This window comes from Mizuhopecten yessoensis, unplaced genomic scaffold (genome assembly GCF_002113885.1).
Source record: "Mizuhopecten yessoensis strain PY_sf001 unplaced genomic scaffold, ASM211388v2 scaffold10847, whole genome shotgun sequence".
Classification (NCBI taxonomy): domain Eukaryota; kingdom Metazoa; phylum Mollusca; class Bivalvia; order Pectinida; family Pectinidae; genus Mizuhopecten; species Mizuhopecten yessoensis.
In genome coordinates this window covers 743,101-766,303 of record NW_018408751.1, presented here as the reverse complement: position 1 = coordinate 766,303, position 23,203 = coordinate 743,101, and the positions used below count along the sequence as shown (strand labels likewise).

General features: G+C 36.1%; 1 protein-coding gene across 1 annotated transcript in view; it reads right to left on the bottom strand.

The window, feature by feature from the left end:
* Positions 1-15,853, bottom strand: part of LOC110462937 (probable cation-transporting ATPase 13A3) — a 38,590-nt gene extending 22,737 nt beyond the window's left edge. Inside the window, exons 1-14 of the mRNA XM_021517187.1 lie at positions 15,710-15,853; positions 12,851-12,936; positions 12,043-12,210; positions 7,887-7,954; positions 7,549-7,657; positions 6,143-6,228; positions 5,643-5,717; positions 4,707-4,776; positions 4,219-4,353; positions 3,824-3,890; positions 2,996-3,127; positions 2,204-2,365; positions 1,381-1,526; positions 689-889 (exon numbers count right to left, since the gene is read on the bottom strand). Of these exons, the coding sequence (XP_021372862.1) occupies positions 689-889; positions 1,381-1,526; positions 2,204-2,365; positions 2,996-3,127; positions 3,824-3,890; positions 4,219-4,353; positions 4,707-4,776; positions 5,643-5,717; positions 6,143-6,228; positions 7,549-7,657; positions 7,887-7,954; positions 12,043-12,210; positions 12,851-12,936; positions 15,710-15,722 (1,518 nt within the window). The 5' untranslated portion in view covers positions 15,723-15,853. The remainder of the gene's footprint in view (positions 1-688; positions 890-1,380; positions 1,527-2,203; positions 2,366-2,995; positions 3,128-3,823; positions 3,891-4,218; positions 4,354-4,706; positions 4,777-5,642; positions 5,718-6,142; positions 6,229-7,548; positions 7,658-7,886; positions 7,955-12,042; positions 12,211-12,850; positions 12,937-15,709) is intronic.
* Positions 15,854-23,203: the final 7,350 nt, after the last annotated feature.

Sequence of the window (23,203 nt, the reverse complement as noted above, 5' to 3'; positions counted from 1 at the left end):
TATGATATATATATTGTGTGTATTGGATTCGATGTGTTCTTAAATATCAGATATGAAACGAATATTGCTCATGACACTTAAAATATATTTAAGAAGAATTCATTATGCAACAAAAGATATAAAAAAACAAAAATGAAGAAAAGTGCTGCATTTTCGGGTCTCACTGAATTGAAGACTGATTTTTTACTGATGACGTTAGTTTTTTTGTTAAACAACAGATTTAACAATATCGAAAATTCATGAAATTTTCGTGAACACAATGAAAATGTCTCGCATGATAAAAACATTTTTTCCAATTATTACTAAATATAACCTTTAAAACTCCATAGCTGCACAAAGTAGAGATTGACAGAACTTGTATGAATAAAAAATTCAACCGTAAATTAAATTAAAGAGAATCTAATATTTTTGTATTTTGCAACTTTCGCCCATTCAAATTTTCGCCCTTATTAGGTGAAATCCGTATTTGCCCAAGATTAATTTCGCCCATCGCATTTACCTACTATATGCATAAAATTGTTCACTAATGGTAGATTCGCTACCATAACGGAGGGCGAAAATGTGAAAGTTAACCTACAACGAAACTTTACCGGTATGCATAACATATTTTAGCATATTTCTTTAGCGTTTTCACTCTAATGGGACGGGGCGCCTCGAGCCTTAAATTAAGACACAAAGGTCTAATTACCTTATCAAAGCAAAACACGTTGATTGTGCCGCTAACGTTGATGCTATTAGGACTTATACAGTAGATGTTACATTTTTGTAGACGACTCTGGGCGAACACCACACCAATCGTCAAGGCCAAGGGGAGCGCAGCCGGCACTGCTGTTGTGACTACGTCCAGCGACCGGAGGATTATCTCCGACGCGGAAAAGCCACGCTGTATCTAAACAAAAAATAGTTTTGTGATGAAGTATCAAGCCGTTTTTGTCACAAACAAAAAAGTACCAATATTCATATCTATGTTTAAATTTAAACATCTTTCATCGACCTAGAACGTTTCATATATAAATAAGATATATAAAATTCACCAAATAACTATTGCATCATTTGTTTCCTAGGCGGCGTCGTAATAAAAGCTCTACAGAGCTTATGTTTGTTGTTGACAATGTACACGACGTTAAATAAAGATTATTTTTTTATTTCATTTTATAACTTGTTATATCAATAACTTAATAAACTATTAATTTGTTATCATTTTGTTAATATTTTAACTAGCATATTGCTTGAGTGGCCTCACCATCTAAAAACTACGATTGTAATGATTGTGATCATAGCCGTTGTGATGACGTAAATTAGCAATCAACCAATCAATCATAATTATAAGAAAGTGAAACGTGGTCAATCAGTATACTACAAACAAACAAAGGAACATACCATGATTATGATAGTATACGTGAAACCCACGACTCCCATTAAAGAGAGCAAGCCTATAAAGATATAGCTATCTCGCTGAAACTTAAACTCGACAGGCTTGGGGTATAGGATTGATCTCACAAGGCCACCCTTTGTTGTACTGAAGCCTGTAAATGTAAAAATAAAAACAATTACGATATATCAATTTTTAAAAAATCCGGATTGTCATTAATATATTTTCGTTTCAACTGCAGTACACAATCAGATTATTATTTGTTTAGATAAAATGTAAAATGTCATAAAATGTATTCTTAATTTGAAATCATGTATTTTTTTTCTAATATTGAAAATAATTTGCATATTTTATGAGATTTGATAAAACAATATCACGAATTCAGCACCTCATATAATATATATAAACTTCATTTATTTTACAACAATTATGAAACAAGATATTTCAACTTACATAAATCACCCTTGTTACCCCATACCTTTTCGACCATGTGTTTTTTTCCGGGTACTCTGGTTTCCTCCTCATATATTAAGCTTACCTTTTATAGCGGTTGTACTATTTTTTGCGTGCTTTTTGCGCTTTAGCTATTGCGCTAAATTATGAGAGAGCTAAAAAATGTTTCTGTAGATTGCCATCCATCGCCTCCATTGCCTATATTGTATGTGAGCCTATTCATTGATTCATTAATCTGTCAAAATTCGATAATTTGAAATAAGTATCACAGCTTAAGAGCAGCAATGCTACATTCTTACTAGATTGCCTCTCTTCTTCATGAAAGATCAATAACTTAATTAGGTGTAATATATACTTATTAATGGTTCCATGACGAACCTGTGCGGACAACAATGGCTTTGACCTTGTCTTGACCTTGCTGCTGTGTCTGTATGACCTTGGTACCACAGAACAACACATGGCGCGCATGCTCCTTGATGCTAAACAGTTCCTCATTATCGTGTCTGGGTAGAGGAGTCTTAGTCATTGGGACGCTTTCACCTACATATTTATAGTGTTATATCACATATATTGTATTGAATTTCTTAGGATGTAGTACTATCATTCAATAATTATATTTAGAGTTTAACGTAAACAGATGTAAAAGTATCCTTTGGTGTCATATCGACGGAAATCGAATCGAAAGTAATCTTGTTTAACCCAACAGACAGAAGGGCCTTAAATGGTTGATGTATATGCCTGGCATTGAAAATCTTTGTTCAATTCTATCTACCGGTCAAATGCGCAATTAATTGGGTATACAATGAATATTGACCATAGGAGGTAATTTCTGCAATAATTTAGATGTGTTATGATACTCATATGTTTTGAAATTTCCATAATATTTATATTTGTATAATTATATTTCAAAAATATAATATAAATTGTACGTGTGCCATTCATTTTTCTTTACTTTTCATTGCATGGTTGTTTCGCAACATATTATATAGTGAAACAACAAAGAAAATTAAAGAAGTGATATCACCAATATTTAATCGATCCTGCCTTTGTGGCCACTGGATTCAACGTGCTGCATACTAAATCAATTGAAGAAAGAACTTTTTTTTCAATTAACTCTTCATTTATCAATAGAATCTAGAAAAAAAAGTAAAACATTGATAAGTAACCTACCTGTCAGCATGCTTTCGTTGACGATACAGTTTCCAGATACGAGTACTGCGTCACACTGCATCATGCAGCCTCGTCTTGGGATCTCTATGACGTCGCCAGGGACCAGGTCCTCGGAGGATATGTCCTCGTACACTGTTGTAAATGGTAATTAAGTATTACATGATATATTAATGTCGGATGCACATCCCTAAAACTAGAAAAAAGGGCACACATGGTAGTTAAATAAAAAATGACTACCTTCTTAGCACATATTCTGATAGTTGACGTCATCAATAGTATGACGTCATAAATGTGTGCTAAATATGACTGAACTTTCCTTGAGTATGGCTGGTTATTTGCTTAACATGTATACACATTGCATTTGTATTTTATGCTAGCTTTAATAAATATTTGTATTTGTTCAACACAAACGCACGTCACATCCGCATTAAACATAAATGAATAATTTAGTGAAGCCAGCATTAAGTTAAGTCAATTATTTAAAATCTTAAACAAATGTTTTTAAATATGGGTTACTCCCATAGTGCTTTTAAGCTGATATGTTTTTTATCATGTTTCGAGAAAATGATAAATTTTCTTATATGTTTTTACAGGTTTCACATTTCAGTACTTCCGGTTTTTTCATTTTCAAAGTCTCATTAATATAGCCACATGTATTTTCATTTATGAACGAACGCAAATTTTGTCACTCGGACAGTATTCCCTGGTTCATTAGTTGATATGACTTCCGTGTAATCGGTAAAGCTTGGTGAAATGTTGCTGAAACGCAGCCAAAAACATGAAAAGAATAATAAATTTGGTAAAAAAGAACAAGAATGATATATTTACCCTGGCCTCCCCGGCAGACAGATACTATTGTAGACATTGCAATCGTATTCCGCAGGGCTCTTTGCATCTATGTAAGGAACAGTCACAACCATTTATATGTGCATGTAAAGGATGTACTTTATATTCAATGCTATGCATGTGAGGTTGATATTTTTCTTCTTGTACATATAATTCAGTGAACTGTAAGGTGACTGTCTGCTAGATGCTACAAAACCAAGCATTTTGGCTTTTTATAGCCAATCTCGTAGATGCATGACGATAACGAACACTTACATATTTACAAGATATTTTTTATGTTATTAATATTTCCTTTCTCGTCTCACAGATGTTATTACTTGAAATCAAACTCTACTTTTTCTCCATGTGAGGTGTATGACGGCGGTTAATAATATTACCTTTCTGGTCTGGTAGATGTAACTCGCGATAGAGAAGAAGTTGATGACCAGGAGGCTGATGGTATAGTAATAATATTGTTCTTGAAGCCAAAGAGCACACGAAAACATTTGAAATATGTAGAACGGTGACATCACCTACAAATAGGAGAATCCTTAATTCTTTGTATATCTTAGTTATATTAAATTTCAAAACAAGATATTTTACCAAGTTTACGTTTTTTCATAGTTTCAACCATGCACATCGAGGCTTATTCAAAACATAGAGGATTTATTCTCACAGTGGTAAGAACCAAGTGTTATTACAAAAAATCCTGTCGTCGAAAACAGTTCGTGGGACAAATGAATCTAGAAAAGATAAAGTGTGATAATGAATTATTATTAACATTGCCTTTTATCATTAATTTAAACAAAACGTGTCAATATTTAAGGACTGCGTTAAATTTAATAGTAGGTTAAAAAGACATTAAAAATTTGGTTGATATGTTTACCTGCTTTAAGATTATCTCTATCACAGGTGATACGTGAACTCGAATGGAATTTTCTCCAAACCTAATACGCCTACAGTTAAAAACAAATGCCATTTGTTACATATTTTATCATTGAAATATAAGAAAATATCAACTTGAAAAAACATTGTTATTCACGGCAGTGAAGGCATAGAAGCAAGTGGCTGTTTTTGTATATATTTGGTACATACACTAAGATATACCATCACTAAATTGGTAGCATTGTTCTAAGCAAATTGCACCTTATAATGGCAGAAACTAGTTTTGTCGTTGCAGAACTTTCAAATGTATTTAATAAAGAATTGAAAAGCTAAGACAATTGCAAAAGTATCCCCGTAACATTGCTAAAATCATAACTATACATGTTTTCCGGTATAATCATATCTTAAACAAAACAGTTCTGAAAAAAACCCATAACTTGCAGAAATATTTTCGAAAAAACAAAATGAACAAAAAACGAATCAACAAAGTGATCTGGAAGTAAATATGTCTCTGGACTATATCAGGATTTGAAACATGAACCTCCGGTCATGAGATTGTCGCTCTAACCAACTCATATTTGGTAGTACTCTGGCCCTGTCCATCAACATATCAAAAACGAAATAAAGGGGAAGTTACTGTAGGTACGAGAAACTTAAATGAATATCTCGTGTTAAGCAGAGGAAGAAGGATCCGTAAAGAGAGATGTAATGAATAATAATTCATTTTGGAAGAGTACCTTAAGCAGTTACAGATTTTTATATTTAGTTATTTACGCCCATTTCATTGGTTTTTAAAATAATTGTATTGATTAATGTATATGCTTATTGTATTCATTATATTAAATTGTATATCTATGTACTGTAAAGCGCTTTAGAGTGGCTTATGTTAGCTAGATAGGGCGCTATATCAAATGTTGTATATATATTAAAATCTTACCTTTCCTGTTGTTGATCTTTAGACAAACCCTCAAGTTTATGAAAGAATGAACAGTCTGTATTGTCCTCAAGACCCCTATAAGAAACACAAAGGTTAACTGACCGGTAATTTTGACCGGAACGTTATGTTTTTCGCCAATGAATTGACCACAAGTGAGCAAAATGGTTCACGTTTGAAAGTTAAATTTGAAAGAAAGGTACATAAAATATATATTCCAGACATTTTAAGAAAATACAAAATGAAATAACGTATTTATGATGAAATGATATAACTGTCTTTAAAATAAAATAAGTTCAACTCTGATAGTCCATTGATCGTCTTATCAATTTATGGTCGTCTTGTCATTCGTTCTACTTTTTCAAACAGGAAGTTTATTTTTAAAAAGAGATGCAATGAATAATAATTCATTTTGGAAGGATACCTTAGGCAGTTGCAGATTTTTATATTAAGTTATTTATCCTTTAACCCCATTTTAATGGTTTCTAAAACGATACACTTACTTCATTTTCTGAAAAACGTTTGTCTCATCATTCCAAATGTATTTCTCTTTCTTGGTAATAAAATACCTTGAAAAGTCAATATTAAACTGGAAAAGAAAAAACAACTAAACATTTAACTGTTAAGTCACTGATATAAAGAAATAAATAACAGAAAATAGAACCAACATATCTCTGATTGCATCAAAACTCACGTAGTCATTTAACCGACATAATTTAAGAGATGTTATTTTTTTCACACACTTTATTTTTATCAAATTGTATATCGAAGAAATCAACACCGAACCCTACTTCGTTCTTTTTCTTAAAATATGCATTAGAATTTTATGTTTATGTAATATCTTTTTTATTTATATATTCATGTTTAAACGATGCAAAAAAAAATGTAAAGAGAAAAGAGACAAAATAAAAAAAAAATGTGTTTTTTCTTTTCCTATCTTCGTCCTTTCATATCCTCGAAATTCCAGTTGATTAGCTTTCTTACGCTCACTGCACTCTTGGATATGTCATGACTGACAAAAGCTTAGGCCTGCAGTTACCTATTTGATTGGATTCAGGTAAAAGAAATCTTACCAAACACTATGCTAATACTTGTCTCTTGAAAATAGGAGGAGCGACACTTGACTTCTAACACACCTGCAGGTCGCAGGATGAGAAACTGCTGTACCCCACTGCATGATCTTTAGGGGCGACTAATGAGGGAATCCCCTGCAGAACCTGGGATTTGCGGTTGCGCCTTCTACTCGTTGACACAAAAACGACTAAAATAAGTCTGCTGCACCAATTGCAGTATTTCTAGCTCTTTGCTTGGCAATACCTCATTTTTGTCTTTGATATTGAACGTTCGCGCAGGTGAGGAAAGCACTAGGCCCTGTCCCAATGCCGGGACATACCAAAGTCCTTAAAAATGGTAGTTGTCATTCTCTGCTTAACATAAAGCTGTTGGGGTAACTGCAACAACTGGCATAGCTGTTGGCGGTTTAATGTGACCGGATCGAATGCTGTTTTGGTGCCTTCGGCTGTTTTTTTCTTTTTGCAGTGAGGTATCAGATATGCGCTATCACATGGACATCTACATACCCTGACTCCGGCACATATACACACATACACGCTTACACAAGCCACATGGATGCACGTCATTAAATGTCCATATCTGTTGAAAGAACGTTGAATCCAGGATCACGTTTTCTGATCGTCGTGATATTTTCCACGATGATACACTTATTCCGTCTTTTCGTATTGCAGATTTATCTTCTCGTGTGAGCAGGTATTGATTGTTACGGCATTTGTTTGTGAGAGAAACGTCATCAATTTTTGAGAAAACGACGTAATTTTATCACACAAACCAATGACGTACGATAAATACCTGCTCACAAGAGAAGATATTTCTTAGTGTTGGAAACACTTACCGAGTCGCATCCTACAGCAGTTAAAGCAGTCATACTCTCCAAGACTACTGATGAGGATGATGTTTTGTAACCAACTCCAGTTACAGCAGCTACTTTCCTCTTCTTGATCCTTAATTATAATAAAACGTGTTATATGTAAAATATTCTGAAACCATTACTTAAAACAATTGATTCAATATATTAGCCTAGATTTCATATACCAATAACATGCAATGGTATAGAATCAGAGAAATGTGTGTAACTAAATGATATATTTTTTTATTTATTCAAAACAAACTTTCGATGAAAAAAAAAATCATTTTGTTAACAATGAAAACAGATTAAGTCAGTATGCATACCAAGTGTTATGTAGTGGTTCTTCCTGACTGGTCTTTACTCTGGAGACAAAACACTGTTGATACTGGTCCTGTAAGAAGTGTCAGATGAACACACACACATGTTATTCTTAACTGTACATGCCATTGGGAACATGTGCAGATAAAGTGATAAGATACGGTTTTCTTTTTAGGTTTTTGTGTGTGTGTGCAGGGTATAAGATAAAGGGTTAAAAGCTGGAGCATGTACTAGCGTGTGATGAGGGCTTCAAGGGCTGTATAGGGTATATGCGCCTTGAAGTCCTCGAGTCAGTTTTGTATGTTAAAAAATTATGTTATATAAGTCAGTGTCGTGTGTTAAAAAGTCAGGTTATATAAGTAAGTGTTGTATGTAAAGTTGTCAGGCTATATAGGTCAGTGTTGTGAGTTAAAAAGTCAGGTAATATAGGTCAGTGTTGTGAGTTAAAAAGTCAGGTTATAGAAGTCAGTGTTGTGTGTTAAAAAGTTATGTTATATAAGTAAGTGTTGTGTGTTAAAACGTCAGGTTATATAGGTCAGTGTTGGGTGTAAAAAAGTCAGGTTATATAGGTCAGTGTTGTGTGTTAAAAAGTCAGGTTATATAGGTCAGTGTTGGGTGTTAAAAAGTCAGGTTATATAAGTCAGTGATATTTGTTAAAAAGTCAGGTTATATAGGTCAGTGTTGGGTGTAAAAAAGTCAGGTTATATAGGTCAGTGCTGTGTGTTAAAAAGTCAGGTAATATAGGTTAGTGTTGTGTGTTAAAAAGTCAGGTTATATAAGTCAGTGGTGTGTGTAAAGTTGTCAAGTTATATAGGTCAGTGTTGGGAGTTAAAAAGTCAAATTATATAAGTCAGTGTTGTGAGTTAAAAAGTCAGGTTATATAAGTCAGTGTTGTGAGTTAACAGTTCAGGTTATATAGGTCAGTGTTGTGTGCTAAAAGGGCAGGTTATATAAGTCAGTGATATTTGATAAAAAGTCAGGTAATATAGGTCAGTGGTGTGTGTTAAAAAGTCAGGTAATATAGGTCAATGGTGTGTGTTAAAAAGTCAGGTTATATAAGTCAGTGTTGTGAGTTAAAAAGTCAGGTTATATAAGTAAGTGTTGTGTGTAAAGTTGTCAGGTTAAATAGGCCAGTGTTGTGAGTTAAAAGGTCAGGTTATATAGGTCAGTGTTGTGTGTTAAAAAGTCAGGTAATATAGGTCAATGGTGTGTGTTAAAAAGTCAGGTTATATAAGTCAGTGTTGTGAGTTAAAAAGTCAGGTTATATAAGTAAGTGTTGTGTGTAAAGTTGTCAGGTTAAATAGGCCAGTGTTGTGTGTAACGTTGTCAGGTTATATAGGTCAGTGTTGTGTGTTAAAAAGTCAGGTAATATAGGTCAGTGTTGTAAGTTAAAAAGTCAGGTTATATAAGTGAGTGTTGTGTGTTAAGTTGTCAGGTTATATAAGTCAGTGTTGTGAGTTAAAAAGGCAGGTTAAGTGTTGTGTGTAAAGTTGTCAAGTTAAATAGGCCAGTGTTGTGTGTAAAATTGTCAGGTTATATAGGTCAGTGTTGTGAGTTAAAAAGTCAGGTTATATAAGTCTGTGTTGTGTGTAAAGTTGTCAGGTTATATAGGTCAGTGTTGTGTGTTAAAAAGTAAGGTTATATAGGTCAGTGTTGTGTGTAAAGCTGTCAGGTTATATAGGTCAATGTTGTGAGTTAAAAAGTCAGGTTATATAAGTGAGTGTTGTGTGTAAAGCTGTCAGGTTATATAGGTCAGTGTTGTGTGTAAAGTTGTCAGGTTATATAGGTCAATGTTGTGAGTTAAAAAGTCAGGTTATATAGGTCAATTGCAACATCTTTCTATTATCGTTTTTTTCTATTTAGAAACGTGAACGTAACACACCAACACACATGATTGTACCTTTAACATCTGGTAATAGAAAGCGTTTCCGTCCCTCTAGGATACATCGGTGATGCTAGCGGCCAAAATGGTGAAAATCAAATTCGGTCTAAGCTACTGTTTAAACACAAGTGGCGGTACAAAATCACTAAATTACATGAATTACCAGAAGTGAAGGAGAATTGGTTAAAAACTTAATGAGTGATTGTTTTATAAGGTTTCTCTCTTGATCGCGAACCTATGTTTCCCTACCCGTAGTTAACGGCACGTTTGGACGGAAAGACATAACCTGTTTGCATACAAAGAATGAAAGGAAGAGGTGAGCTTAACTTACACTGCATGTTAAGAAACATCTGTGAATAATACCAATCTCTCACAATAAAATATTAAAAGATAGACTTAACACACACACATAGGTGCTTGCATCTTTAAAAAAATAATTATTGATACATTCTGCCATATATAAAATATACTGCATTATACAGATGTTTCTTCATTGCAGGACTCATAGGTAATGCTAGGGGTCGAAAAGTTAGAAAATTCAAATTTGTCTAAACTAATGCAGAAATAGCAAGGGGGGAGGGTACGTAAAAAAACCACTTTAATTTATGAAACACAAAATTAAGGGAAAAGAGGAACTGGTTGATTTCAAATTAAATCATGTGTAAAGTATAGAATGAACCGTGCCAATACCATCCTCGATACTCCAGGGGTTACGCTCATTTACGCTTTCTGCACCCCTGGATTTATATCATGATGAAATTTAAGGCTCTGAACTCGCCACCAGGTGAATGAGACAAGACGAATAGTTTGATCCTCTGATGGTTATCAAAGGTTTGGTTTGGTTTAGTATTGTTTAACGTCCTATCAACAGATATGGTCATTTAAGGACGGCCTTCCCTGTGTGCAAGATGCATGTGTGTAGTGTATGCGTGTGTTTTGGGAGGCTGCGATATGTTCGTGTTTGTCTCCTTGTGATAGCGCGGAACTGATGCCGACTTTATAGTGCTACCTCACTGAAACATACTGCCAGCAGGACATCCCACCCGGTCACATTATACTGACAACGGGCGAACCAGTCGTCCCACTTCTAAATTGCCGAGCGTTAAGCAGGGGTAGAAACTACCATTTTTACAGACTCTGGTATATCTCGGCCAGGGAACACAACCCAAAGCCTTTCTCATAGGGGCAACGCTCAACTCAAGGCCAAAAGTGAGGCATTGTCAAGGGTGACATTAGGAAGAAGAAAGTGGTTTAAAAATAAGAGAAAAGATAAGATCCAAAATTTAGTCGCCTCGTACGTCAAAGAATCTCGCAATAGCATTACGGTAAAATTGACTGGCTTTAAAGTCGAGTGTCGCTCCACTGCAATCTTCAAAGGACAAGTAACAGTCCTAGCGATTGATCAGTGTCTTTTTTTACCTGAGGCCAATCAAATATCTATCTTCGTGCCTTCAATTTTATCATTACATATTCAAGGGATACAAAGAACGTAACTAAGCGTAACCCTTGCAATATCGAGGATGTGCCACAACTCAAAAGAATGATAGATAAATGTGGCTACCAAGGTTAACGAATGCATTGCCATGTTTAACTATTTCTATTCACCAAATTCTTTTTTTCCCAAAATTTTGGTTTCCTTATTGCTTTATCAGGTTTTTCTCCTTTTTTTAACCGATCTAATGTAAATTTGCTTGCACACAGTTAACTGCAAGTTCGGACGGGAAAACATAACCTATATGCATACAAAAATAATTAACGGAGGAGGGGCGATACACTCACGCAGCATGTAGTATAACTTAAACATATACGCGAACATCACCAATCTCTGAAAAATAAGTAACACAGTAACTTATTACGTGTGTTAGCATGTTTATGTAAAATGGCAAACAAATGTGTTACTGATTTTGACTGCCAACACCAAACATCACATTATGTAAAATTAGTACGTCCAATTTGTTGTAATAACAGTAGTCTTTAAGGACAGACTTGACTGTGGGGATAATAATGATTGCATGCTCCAGATCGCATCGCATGTGAGAACTCTGTATCATAGGATGTGGGAACCAGTAGAAATAACACAGTAATTTATAACGTGTGTAAGTATGTAAGGGCAGATTTGACTTTGGGATCCCTACCTTAAGAAGAACGATGCTTGCATGTTGTAGGTCGCATTGAGTGTGAGAACTCTTTATCATTAGATGTGGGAACCAGTAGAAATAACACAGTCACTTGTACCATGGGTAAGTCTTTAAGGACAGACTTGACTGTGTGGTTCCTACCTTGAGGAGAACGATGCTAGCATGTTGTAGGTCGCATCGCGTGTGAGAACTCTTTATCATTAGATGTGGGAACCAATAGTAAAACAGACGAAGTAGTCCTCCGGTCATAACGATGAGACCCCATACGATAACTATCTTAAGGGTGTTGGGGTAATATCCAATGATTTCCTTCAACAGAAAAAAAGCGAGATTGCATTAAAGATATACAGTAAAACCTCGTTATACTGCAACCATTCGTCCAGAGAAATATTTGGCGCTATAACGGGGTTTGGCGAAAAAATGAGGGAAACGTATTAGGGAATTCTTAAGAAAAACGAAAAGAAGAAATATTGAAACATGGTGGCGGTAAACAAGGTTGCATTTTTTTCATTTCATTTCAGAATATATGTTGTTCAGATCTTGGATACAAAGTAATTGGGCAAGAGGCAAAGCCTATGAGCGCCCTCTCCTTATTGAGATGGCAAATGAAACGAGGAGCATTTTATCGAGGTTTTACTGCATTGAACAGTTAGAATGGTATGCACGTGTATTAAAGTTTGGGGACCTTCATTCTGGAAGACCAGAGACATTGACGAGATATTTTTTTTCTGGTGAAATACTAGTGATTCTGAAATGTTAGCTGTATTTCATCTATTTTGTTTTTTAGATAAGTCTTACCAGCCAATCAACACAATAAGAGATTTAAATATTACTAGTTCTTATTGCCAAGTATACAAAGATGTTAAATATTACAAGCTGCTATGGCCGAGTTTACAAAAAAACGTTACGCCCGAGAAGGTCTCATGTCCTATATGATGTGAGAACTAACCATCTGGTCATCCTTGTCAGGATTTAGGTACTGGTGTCCTGGTTTCATAGGTGGAGGGCCCGACCTCCTCTCTTTCTCCTTCTTATCTAAAAATAAAATACACATTATTTATCATCTTAAATAGTTTATCGAATACTTTGTTCATTAATATTGTTATAGCATTTGTTTTCCTTTAAAACGCAGAGTGCCCGTTACTAACATGCTCATCTTCGATACTCCAGGGGTAACGCTCACGTTCTCTCTCTGCACCCCAAGAATATGTCATAGCAAAATCGAAAGCTCAGTGTGCAGCACCTTGTGGATGAGACGAGAAGACTAGTTCGACCCTTTGATGTACATCAAAAGAATCTCGCGGTCGCCTAACGGTAAAACTGACTGGCTTTGAAGTCGAGTGTCGCTCCTCTGTAATATTCACAGAATAGGTATCGCCCTAGCGATTGGTCAGTTTTTATTACCCAATACCAATAAAATAGCTAGCCGCGTCCCTTCGATTTTGCTATGACATATTCGAGGAGTGCAAAATGCAAAAGTGATGAGCGGAACCCCTGGATTATCGAGGATGGTTTGGTTTGTTTGTCTTTTACGTCCTATTAACAGCTATAGTCATTTAGGACGTGCCATGATGGTGGAGGAAAGCCAGAGTTCCCGGAGAAAAAACACCGACCAACGGCCAGTACTTGGCGACTGCCCCACGTAGGTCTCGAACCCGCGACCCAGTGGTGGAGTCGAACTAGCAAAATGTCAGACACCTTAACCACTTGGCCATCCAATTCATATGACAGGAACAGCTGTACGATAAGCGTGCAAATTGCGATTTTCCTATCGTGAACTTACCATTCCTTGATAGTAACACCCCTGCTTCCCCAACATGTGGTATTTACACATTGCAGTTGATTCGATAATATTAAATAGCTTGATCCGAATATCATGGCTTCCATCAAAGACGTCGACTGGTGACAGACAGTTTAACAACACAGTCTTTTGAAAGATGCAGGTTAATATAGACTATGGGCAAGTTTAACGGTGGCCATCACGATCCCTCTGGGAAAATGTTTTGTTTTCCTGTGTGGAATGAAGTTCGATGATTTGATTATGTTAATAAATGTGACGTTTGGATTCATTATCATTACCCAAGTTTGCGATGTAAGGAACTGACATTACTGGATTTGACCTAGATTTACATGTCGGATGTCGTCCCTTTCGGAAGGCGTAGTTAATAATTTCTTCATCCTCAATATCCAGGGGTTAAGCTCAATTTCACTCTCTAGACCCGGGGGGGGNCAAATTCTCTGAAACAATGGTAAAAATGTAGGTTTTTGGTTAAAATGTTGATGTTTGTGTCATGCCTTTCATGTGCATGTAGTTTAGGCGAGCATTTTGGCAATTAAATATTGATTTATTTTGTCATAAATATGAATTATGATTTAACTGTCTTTTATTGTGAATTTGTATGCATGCATATGTACAAGGGCAACACCTGTTAAAAAGGATATATATATACATGCCAGGCTTTTATGCTAACATTGGTTATTATTCACCTGATAACGTGATGCTAAGGTGGCAATCTAATTAAAATAATATCTTCACATCGATCCCGTTTTACGGGATCGATGTGAAGATATAACTAGAATACTAAGGTAGATGCTTTACTGTCTTTTAAATTTTTGAAATTTAAATTTTTTAACAGGTATAATAAATCACTCCTGGTGATCATGTGTACATGAAACCACAGGTGAAAATACAGGTTTATCTATCATGAAATGGACTCTACCTTTGAAATAACAATTAACATATATCCTCTCTCAACGGACAGGGTGACCACCACACCGTGACATTAGAACAATACGATTAGGTAGACAGTCCGTTGAGCCTTCACCACTAACCTGACTGGAACAAAAGAGGATTAATCCCCTATTGTTTAGAGTATAAGTAGTGAACTCCTTGTTTGGACAACTGCACCCTTAGGCATATATAGATATTCAAACTGCTGCTTGCCATAGAAAATCATAGTTCACAGGATGGTTGATATTAGAAGAAAATCCCATATGAAGAAGAGGAAAATCTTCAAAAACCTAAGTCCAGATTATTTTAAGACACAGAAAAAAGGTTGTTGCCCGGGCAACTAGGGCAACACCCCTGGGTCCGCCACTGAGATCCCTGGAATATGTCATAGCAAAATTGATGGCTCAGTGTGCAACACCTTGTTTGTGGATGAGACGGGAAGACTAGTTTGGTCCTTTGATGTACATCATAAGAATCTCGCGGTTGCGTAACGGTAAAAATGACAGGTTTTGAAGTCGGGCGTCGCTCCATTGTAATCTTCAAAGGACACGTATCAGACTAGTGATTGGTCAGGTTTTTTTTTACCTGACACCAATCAAATAGCTAGCCGCGTGCCTTCAATTTTGCTATGAGAGGGGTGTAGAGCAAAGGTAAGGGTAACCCTCGGATATCGAGGATGTATGTTCTTGTACTGTGGGCATCCACATTAATCTTTCTTTTGTTCATATTTCTCCCTAGTTTTATCAATCTGATTTTTTAATTACGGTTTTGTAGACACTTTAGTGATCCCTTATCGTTGGTTTTTTTTTTTTTATCAAAAAAGGATTGTTTCCCTCTCATATTCTGATCAATTTAATTTCAGTTTTCTTTTCATTAGCAAAAATATGAGGTTTTGGTTGGTTCTATCTTGAAATATGGAGATGAGTAAAATGAATTTGCTAAACAATAACATATTGTTTAAACCAACATGAAATAAAAACATGTACCGTTAGTATTTCGATTAGAAGTTTGTTGACATGTAATTCTCGCAAGAAAGGTTTGCGTGGAGCGAGTACAGAGAGTAACTAAAACACTTACCCTTTTTCGTCATGATATCGAGCTTTTAATCTCACAAGCCCCTTCTCCGAGTTTGTGTATCAAATAGCGTAGAACACAATGACATACAGATGTCAGTTTCATTACAATATCAGATAGTCATGTGATCATGTTCTGCATCACATTCCCGTGTTTTGTACAGTCTGTTGTATCGTGACACTGAGAGAGAGTTATCTTATGACTGTATACTGTACTACTAGTGTGTTCTATCCAGTCTGTTTATGTAGCAGAGCCCATCGTATCAGTTACCTATATCGTGTGGGTTTATAGTTAGATATCTGCCTTTATCTTATACATATAGGCTCCGATACAGTGCATCAAAACCTGTACATGATTTTGTTTTATAAGTAAGTATTGTGTGAAATATCATCCACTGAGACGCCACAAAAAATAATACGATGACGTCACAGGGAACAATATTATGACGTCACATGGTACATTACGATGACGTCACAATTAACGGTAAGGACATTATATTACTGAGGTGCGTTCGGTAGTGTTTTTTTTTCTCTTAGAATTTTCTTACTACATAATAAAAAAAATGTGAAATTAAACATGCTTTACTTAATTATTTGATCAATACTAATTCCGATTTCATTTTAACTCGCTAAAGCTCGTAAACATCCTCTATTCCGTCTTTGCTTATTGCAGAGTTATCTTCTCTTGGGAGCAGGTATTGATTGTTACGTCACTTGTTTGTGAGAATAACGTCATCAATCTTTGAGAATACGACGTAATTTTCTCACACAGACCAATGACGTAACAATCAATACCTGCTCCCAAGAGAAGATAACTCTGCAATACGCAAAGACGGAATATGCAATTGGGAACTCGCTTTGAGATATATGGTAGTTTGCAGCATGCGTCTTGTGATAATATTTCCACTTCTTTGATAGTGTCTTACGATGCATCCTCGATATCCAGGGTTACGCTCACTTTCGCTCTCTGCACCCCTGGAATATGTCATAGCAAAATTGATGGCTCAGTGTGCAACACCTTGTTTGTGGATGAGACGGGAAGACTAGTTTGGTCCTTTGATGTACATCATAAGAATCTCGCGGTTGCGTAACGGTAAAAATGACAGGTTTTGAAGTCGGGCGTCGCTCCATTGTAATCTTCAAAGGACACGTATCAGACTAGTGATTGGTCAGGTTTTTTTTACCTGACACCAATCAAATAGCTAGCCGCGTGCCTTCAATTTTGCTATGAGAGGGGTGTAGAGCAAAGGTAAGGGTAACCCTTGGATATCGAGGATGTATGTTCTTGTACTGTGGGCATCCACATTAATCTTTCTTTTGTTCATATTTCGCCCTAGTTTTATCAATCTGATTTTTTAATTACGGTTTTGTAGACACTTTAGTGATCCCTTATCGTTGTTTTTTTTATCAAAAAAGGATTGTTTCCCTCTCATATTCTGATCAATTTAATTTCAGTTTTCTTTTCATTAGCAAAAATATGAGGTTTTGGTTGGTTCTATCTTGAAATATGGAGATGAGTAAAATGAATTTGCTAAACAATAACATATTGTTTAAACCAACATGAAATAAAAACATGTACCGTTAGTATTTCGATTAGAAGTTTGTTGACATGTAATTCTCGCAAGAAAGGTTTGCGTGGAGCGAGTACAGAGAGTAACTAAAACACTTACCCTTTTTCGTCATGATATCGAGCTTTTAATCTCACAAGCCCCTTCTCCGAGTTTGTGTATCAAATAGCGTAGAACACAATGACATACAGATGTCAGTTTCATTACAATATCAGATAGTCATGTGATCATGTTCTGCATCACATTCCCGTGTTTTGTACAGTCTGTTGTATCGTGACACTGAGAGAGAGTTATCTTATGACTGTATACTGTACTACTAGTGTGTTCTATCCAGTCTGTTTATGTAGCAGAGCCCATCGTATCAGTTACCTATATCGTGTGGGTTTATAGTTAGATATCTGCCTTTATCTTATACATATAGGCTCCGATACAGTGCATCAAAACCTGTACATGATTTTGTTTTATAAGTAAGTATTGTGTGAAATATCATCCACTGAGACGCCACAAAAAATAATACGATGACGTCACAGGGAACAATATTATGACGTCACATGGTACATTACGATGACGTCACAATTAACGGTAAGGACATTATATTACTGAGGTGCGTTCGGTAGTGTTTTTTTTTCTCTTAGAATTTTCTTACTACATAATAAAAAAAATGTGAAATTAAACATGCTTTACTTAATTATTTGATCAATACTAATTCCGATTTCATTTTAACTCGCTAAAGCTCGTAAACATCCTCTATTCCGTCTTTGCTTATTGCAGAGTTATCTTCTCTTGGGAGCAGGTATTGATTGTTACGTCACTTGTTTGTGAGAATAACGTCATCAATCTTTGAGAATACGACGTAATTTTCTCACACAGACCAATGACGTAACAATCAATACCTGCTCCCAAGAGAAGATAACTCTGCAATACGCAAAGACGGAATATGCAATTGGGAACTCGCTTTGAGATATATGGTAGTTTGCAGCATGCGTCTTGTGATAATATTTCCACTTCTTTGATAGTGTCTTACGATGCATCCTCGATATCCAGGGTTACGCTCACTTTCGCTCTCTGCACCCCTGGAATATGTCATAGCAAAATTGATGGCTCAGTGTGCAACACCTTGTTTGTGGATGAGACGGGAAGACTAGTTTGGTCCTTTGATGTACATCATAAGAATCTCGCGGTTGCGTAACGGTAAAAATGACAGGTTTTGAAGTCGGGCGTCGCTCCATTGTAATCTTCAAAGGACACGTATCAGACTAGTGATTGGTCAGGTTTTTTTTACCTGACACCAATCAAATAGCTAGCCGCGTGCCTTCAATTTTGCTATGAGAGGGGTGTAGAGCAAAGGTAAGGGTAACCCTTGGATATCGAGGATGTATGTTCTTGTACTGTGGGCATCCACATTAATCTTTCTTTTGTTCATATTTCGCCCTAGTTTTATCAATCTGATTTTTTAATTACGGTTTTGTAGACACTTTAGTGATCCCTTATCGTTGTTTTTTTTATCAAAAAAGGATTGTTTCCCTCTCATATTCTGATCAATTTAATTTCAGTTTTCTTTTCATTAGCAAAAATATGAGGTTTTGGTTGGTTCTATCTTGAAATATGGAGATGAGTAAAATGAATTTGCTAAACAATAACATATTGTTTAAACCAACATGAAATAAAAACATGTACCGTTAGTATTTCGATTAGAAGTTTGTTGACATGTAATTCTCGCAAGAAAGGTTTGCGTGGAGCGAGTACAGAGAGTAACTAAAACACTTACCCTTTTTCGTCATGATATCGAGCTTTTAATCTCACAAGCCCCTTCTCCGAGTTTGTGTATCAAATAGCGTAGAACACAATGACATACAGATGTCAGTTTCATTACAATATCAGATAGTCATGTGATCATGTTCTGCATCACATTCCCGTGTTTTGTACAGTCTGTTGTATCGTGACACTGAGAGAGAGTTATCTTATGACTGTATACTGTACTACTAGTGTGTTCTATCCAGTCTGTTTATGTAGCAGAGCCCATCGTATCAGTTACCTATATCGTGTGGGTTTATAGTTAGATATCTGCCTTTATCTTATACATATAGGCTCCGATACAGTGCATCAAAACCTGTACATGATTTTGTTTTATAAGTAAGTATTGTGTGAAATATCATCCACTGAGACGCCACAAAAAATAATACGATGACGTCACAGGGAACAATATTATGACGTCACATGGTACATTACGATGACGTCACAATTAACGGTAAGGACATTATATTACTGAGGTGCGTTCGGTAGTGTTTTTTTTTCTCTTAGAATTTTCTTACTACATAATAAAAAAAATGTGAAATTAAACATGCTTTACTTAATTATTTGATCAATACTAATTCCGATTTCATTTTAACTCGCTAAAGCTCGTAAACATCCTCTATTCCGTCTTTGCTTATTGCAGAGTTATCTTCTCTTGGGAGCAGGTATTGATTGTTACGTCACTTGTTTGTGAGAATAACGTCATCAATCTTTGAGAATACGACGTAATTTTCTCACACAGACCAATGACGTAACAATCAATACCTGCTCCCAAGAGAAGATAACTCTGCAATACGCAAAGACGGAATATGCAATTGGGAACTCGCTTTGAGATATATGGTAGTTTGCAGCATGCGTCTTGTGATAATATTTCCACTTCTTTGATAGTGTCTTACGATGCATCCTCGATATCCAGGGTTACGCTCACTTTCGCTCTCTGCACCCCTGGAATATACCATAGCAAAATTGAAGGCTCACTGTGCAGCACCTTGTGGGCGAGACGAGACGAGAAGACTAGTATCAAAAGAATCTCGCGGTCACGTAACGGTAAAGATTGACAGGCTTTGAAGTTGAGTGTCTCTCCTTTGTAATCTTCAAAGGACAGGTATCAGCCTAGCGATTGGTCAGGTGTTTTTTTTTTTTACCTGAAACCAATCAAACAGCTATCTTCGTGCCTTCAATTTTGCTATGACATATTCCAGAGGTATAGAGAGCAAAAGTGAGCGTAACCCCTGGATATCGAGGATGTTCACGATGAAGATAGTCATCTGATTGATAGTAAGTGTCTTGCAATGAAATATCCACTCATTTGAAAGTTGATAGTATGTGTTCTATGATAAACGTGTCCATTTGTTTGATAAGCAATGCCTCAGAATTAACACTTTATTGGTGGTATATGTTACCAGCATATAGGCACTACGTTTTACTACGTTCCGAGATTATAAAGAATCTCAAACAATTCACAATTACTGTTATTTTTCATTATTCAATCAAAGAATGTTAAATTCCATCTATTGGCAATTATTTCAGGGAAAATCAAAGAAAACACTACCATGATATCAAAGTTTTACTTTTTACACAAACGATGTACGTATTATACGTGTAGCAACGTTTCAAGACCGACTGGACCCTTTGTCAATCTGTGACTTAGTGAGAGATTAGTATTATCTCAATATTGAAACGCTGCGACACGTTTAATACGTACATTGTTTGTGTAAAAAGAATAACTTGGATATCACTTATTTCCAAACTGAGAAACCTTATTGAAGAAAACACTACCAGTTTACCATTGCATGTGACGTCATCGCAGTGTGCTTTGTGACGTCACATGGTGACATGGCACTTATTACAAACCAAACATTTTCGTAAACGTAATATTACAAGTGTATGCAGTTGCATTATAGATCACAGCCTGTGTATATGATAAATGAAGGTAGGTATCTACACCCAAGCAGTATAGTGCACGAAACGACATGATATACAGTTATCTTTTCACCGGTAAGGTCATCAAAGGTGCCGAGCCTTTCGGTCAGAGGTCAGACAGTATATGTTATCTCTATCTCTGCTATAACAAGTTAGTGGGCCCAATCCGGACATCATGATTCGTTATACGGGGGATGAAGACTGTTAAACAATGTCTATTCTGCAAGCAAAAAAAAAAACGTATTAAAAAAACAATTTCTTTATGTTGATTAAGTTACAGATATGCGATTGTTTTCATGGCCATGGATATCTGTCAAAACCTGTTAGGGGGTCCTCTTCACAGTATACATACCTAAAGGATTAGTGATAGCGGGAAAACCAATATCAATGTCTATACATGTAGCATTATCAGTTCATGATATATATCTACGAGGTATTTCACAAAGGGAGATAATAATGACGTCAAATGGATTTAAAATAAATACATTGTATGTAGCACCCTGTAACATGCCGTTACAAAGGTATTCTAAGCTATAATTCAAAAATTCTAGCACTGCCCAACCACGTACTCAATTACAGCTGAGTAGACTGGAACAAGCGGAGTAAAGTATCTTGCTCAAAGATACAACACAGTGCCGTGCCGTGACTCGAAGCCGCAACCCTTCGGTCACGAACCCGGCGTCCTACCACTAGACTATCGTGCCTCCTTATGCTTTCAAATGGTATACATACAAAATTAACATCTCATATCCCGACATCAAATGTGATGATTTTTAACAAGTAAACAAGTTTTAAAGTTATAGAGACAACTGCCGCCCCTCCTCACTGTTGTTTTTAATTTCTAGTTAAAGTATGGGCTAGAGGGATATAGAAACTGTGTGCTTCTCCGAGACAAGATGTCCTCCACTGAGATCAAGCAGAGGTTATAAGGCCTGGTCCAGGGGATCCAGAAACTCGCTATAACCCGCAATCCTATACTTAAACGCGTACGGTTAATGATAAAACATGGGGCTTTTTTTAAACAGCACTTTTCAATCCACAAATTCCGAAAACCTTTCGCAAGCGACAACTATTCTCTCAATATCGTCTACGTTGTTTTTTCTAGATCGAAAAAACAACCACGTGGAGTAATATGTCAGTGCAATCACCGTCAACCTCGTCTGTGAAAGCTCCGTCATTTCAATGAGGAAGTTGCAAACATTGCCGAGTGTGTTAGTTTGAACCCCGGACTTTGCCGAGTGTGTTAGTTTGAACCCCGGACTTTGCCGAGGGAGATAGTCTGCAAGGATGTTTCAGTTTCTGGAATAATACACGGCTTGTAAACGACTTACTTCAAGGACGAATGCAACACTTCGTGAATTTGATCATTTATAGGAAAATTGTTTTAAAACAACGCGAGGATGAATATTACAATTGGTGATTTCGATAAATTTATTTTGGTGGGTCTAAAGCAACACATTGACGCATGCAATACCAGAGGGGAGATCCTTCTAATATTACGATTTTAAAACCAAGACCTCAAAAATGCTTATGAATTTGAATTGCAAAGTGTTTCACGGACCTGTAACACTTAGTTCATGTATTACACTAATAAGCGAGATACGAATGGTTTATGCATTACACAAGATATGTATCAATTATAAATTCATGTAATAGGATATTAATAATAATAATAATTTGAGATTCTTATATACCGCTTTATCACAACCTAGTGCGTAGGTCGTCTCAAAGCGGTTCACAAATTAGTATCCGTGGTTGTAGGGCCTTTGCAACCAGACAATATCTTTCTCAACTCCCTGGAGAACATACAGCCGGAGCTGCCATTTCGGCACTAACAGCTAGCATTCAACAATTCTAGCACTGCCCTACCACGTACTCATTTACAGCTGAGTAGACTGGAACATACAACACAATGCCGTGCCGTTACTCGAAGCCGCAACCCTTCGGTCACGAGCCCGGTGTCCTTCCACTAGACTACCGTGCCTCCTTTTATTTATATAATTCTCCATATTCATGGCAAATTAAACAATGCCATTTATATATTTACATTTATTGTTTATTATTCTTACTGTGAGTGCCTTTAACATTAGTTAGGGAATGTGTCAAAATATACGAGAATGTCTTCTGTACTACGCAAGTATGAAATGAAATCATTAATGATAAATTAAACAATGTTGTCGATACATTCATACATTTGTGTTTATTATTATTTC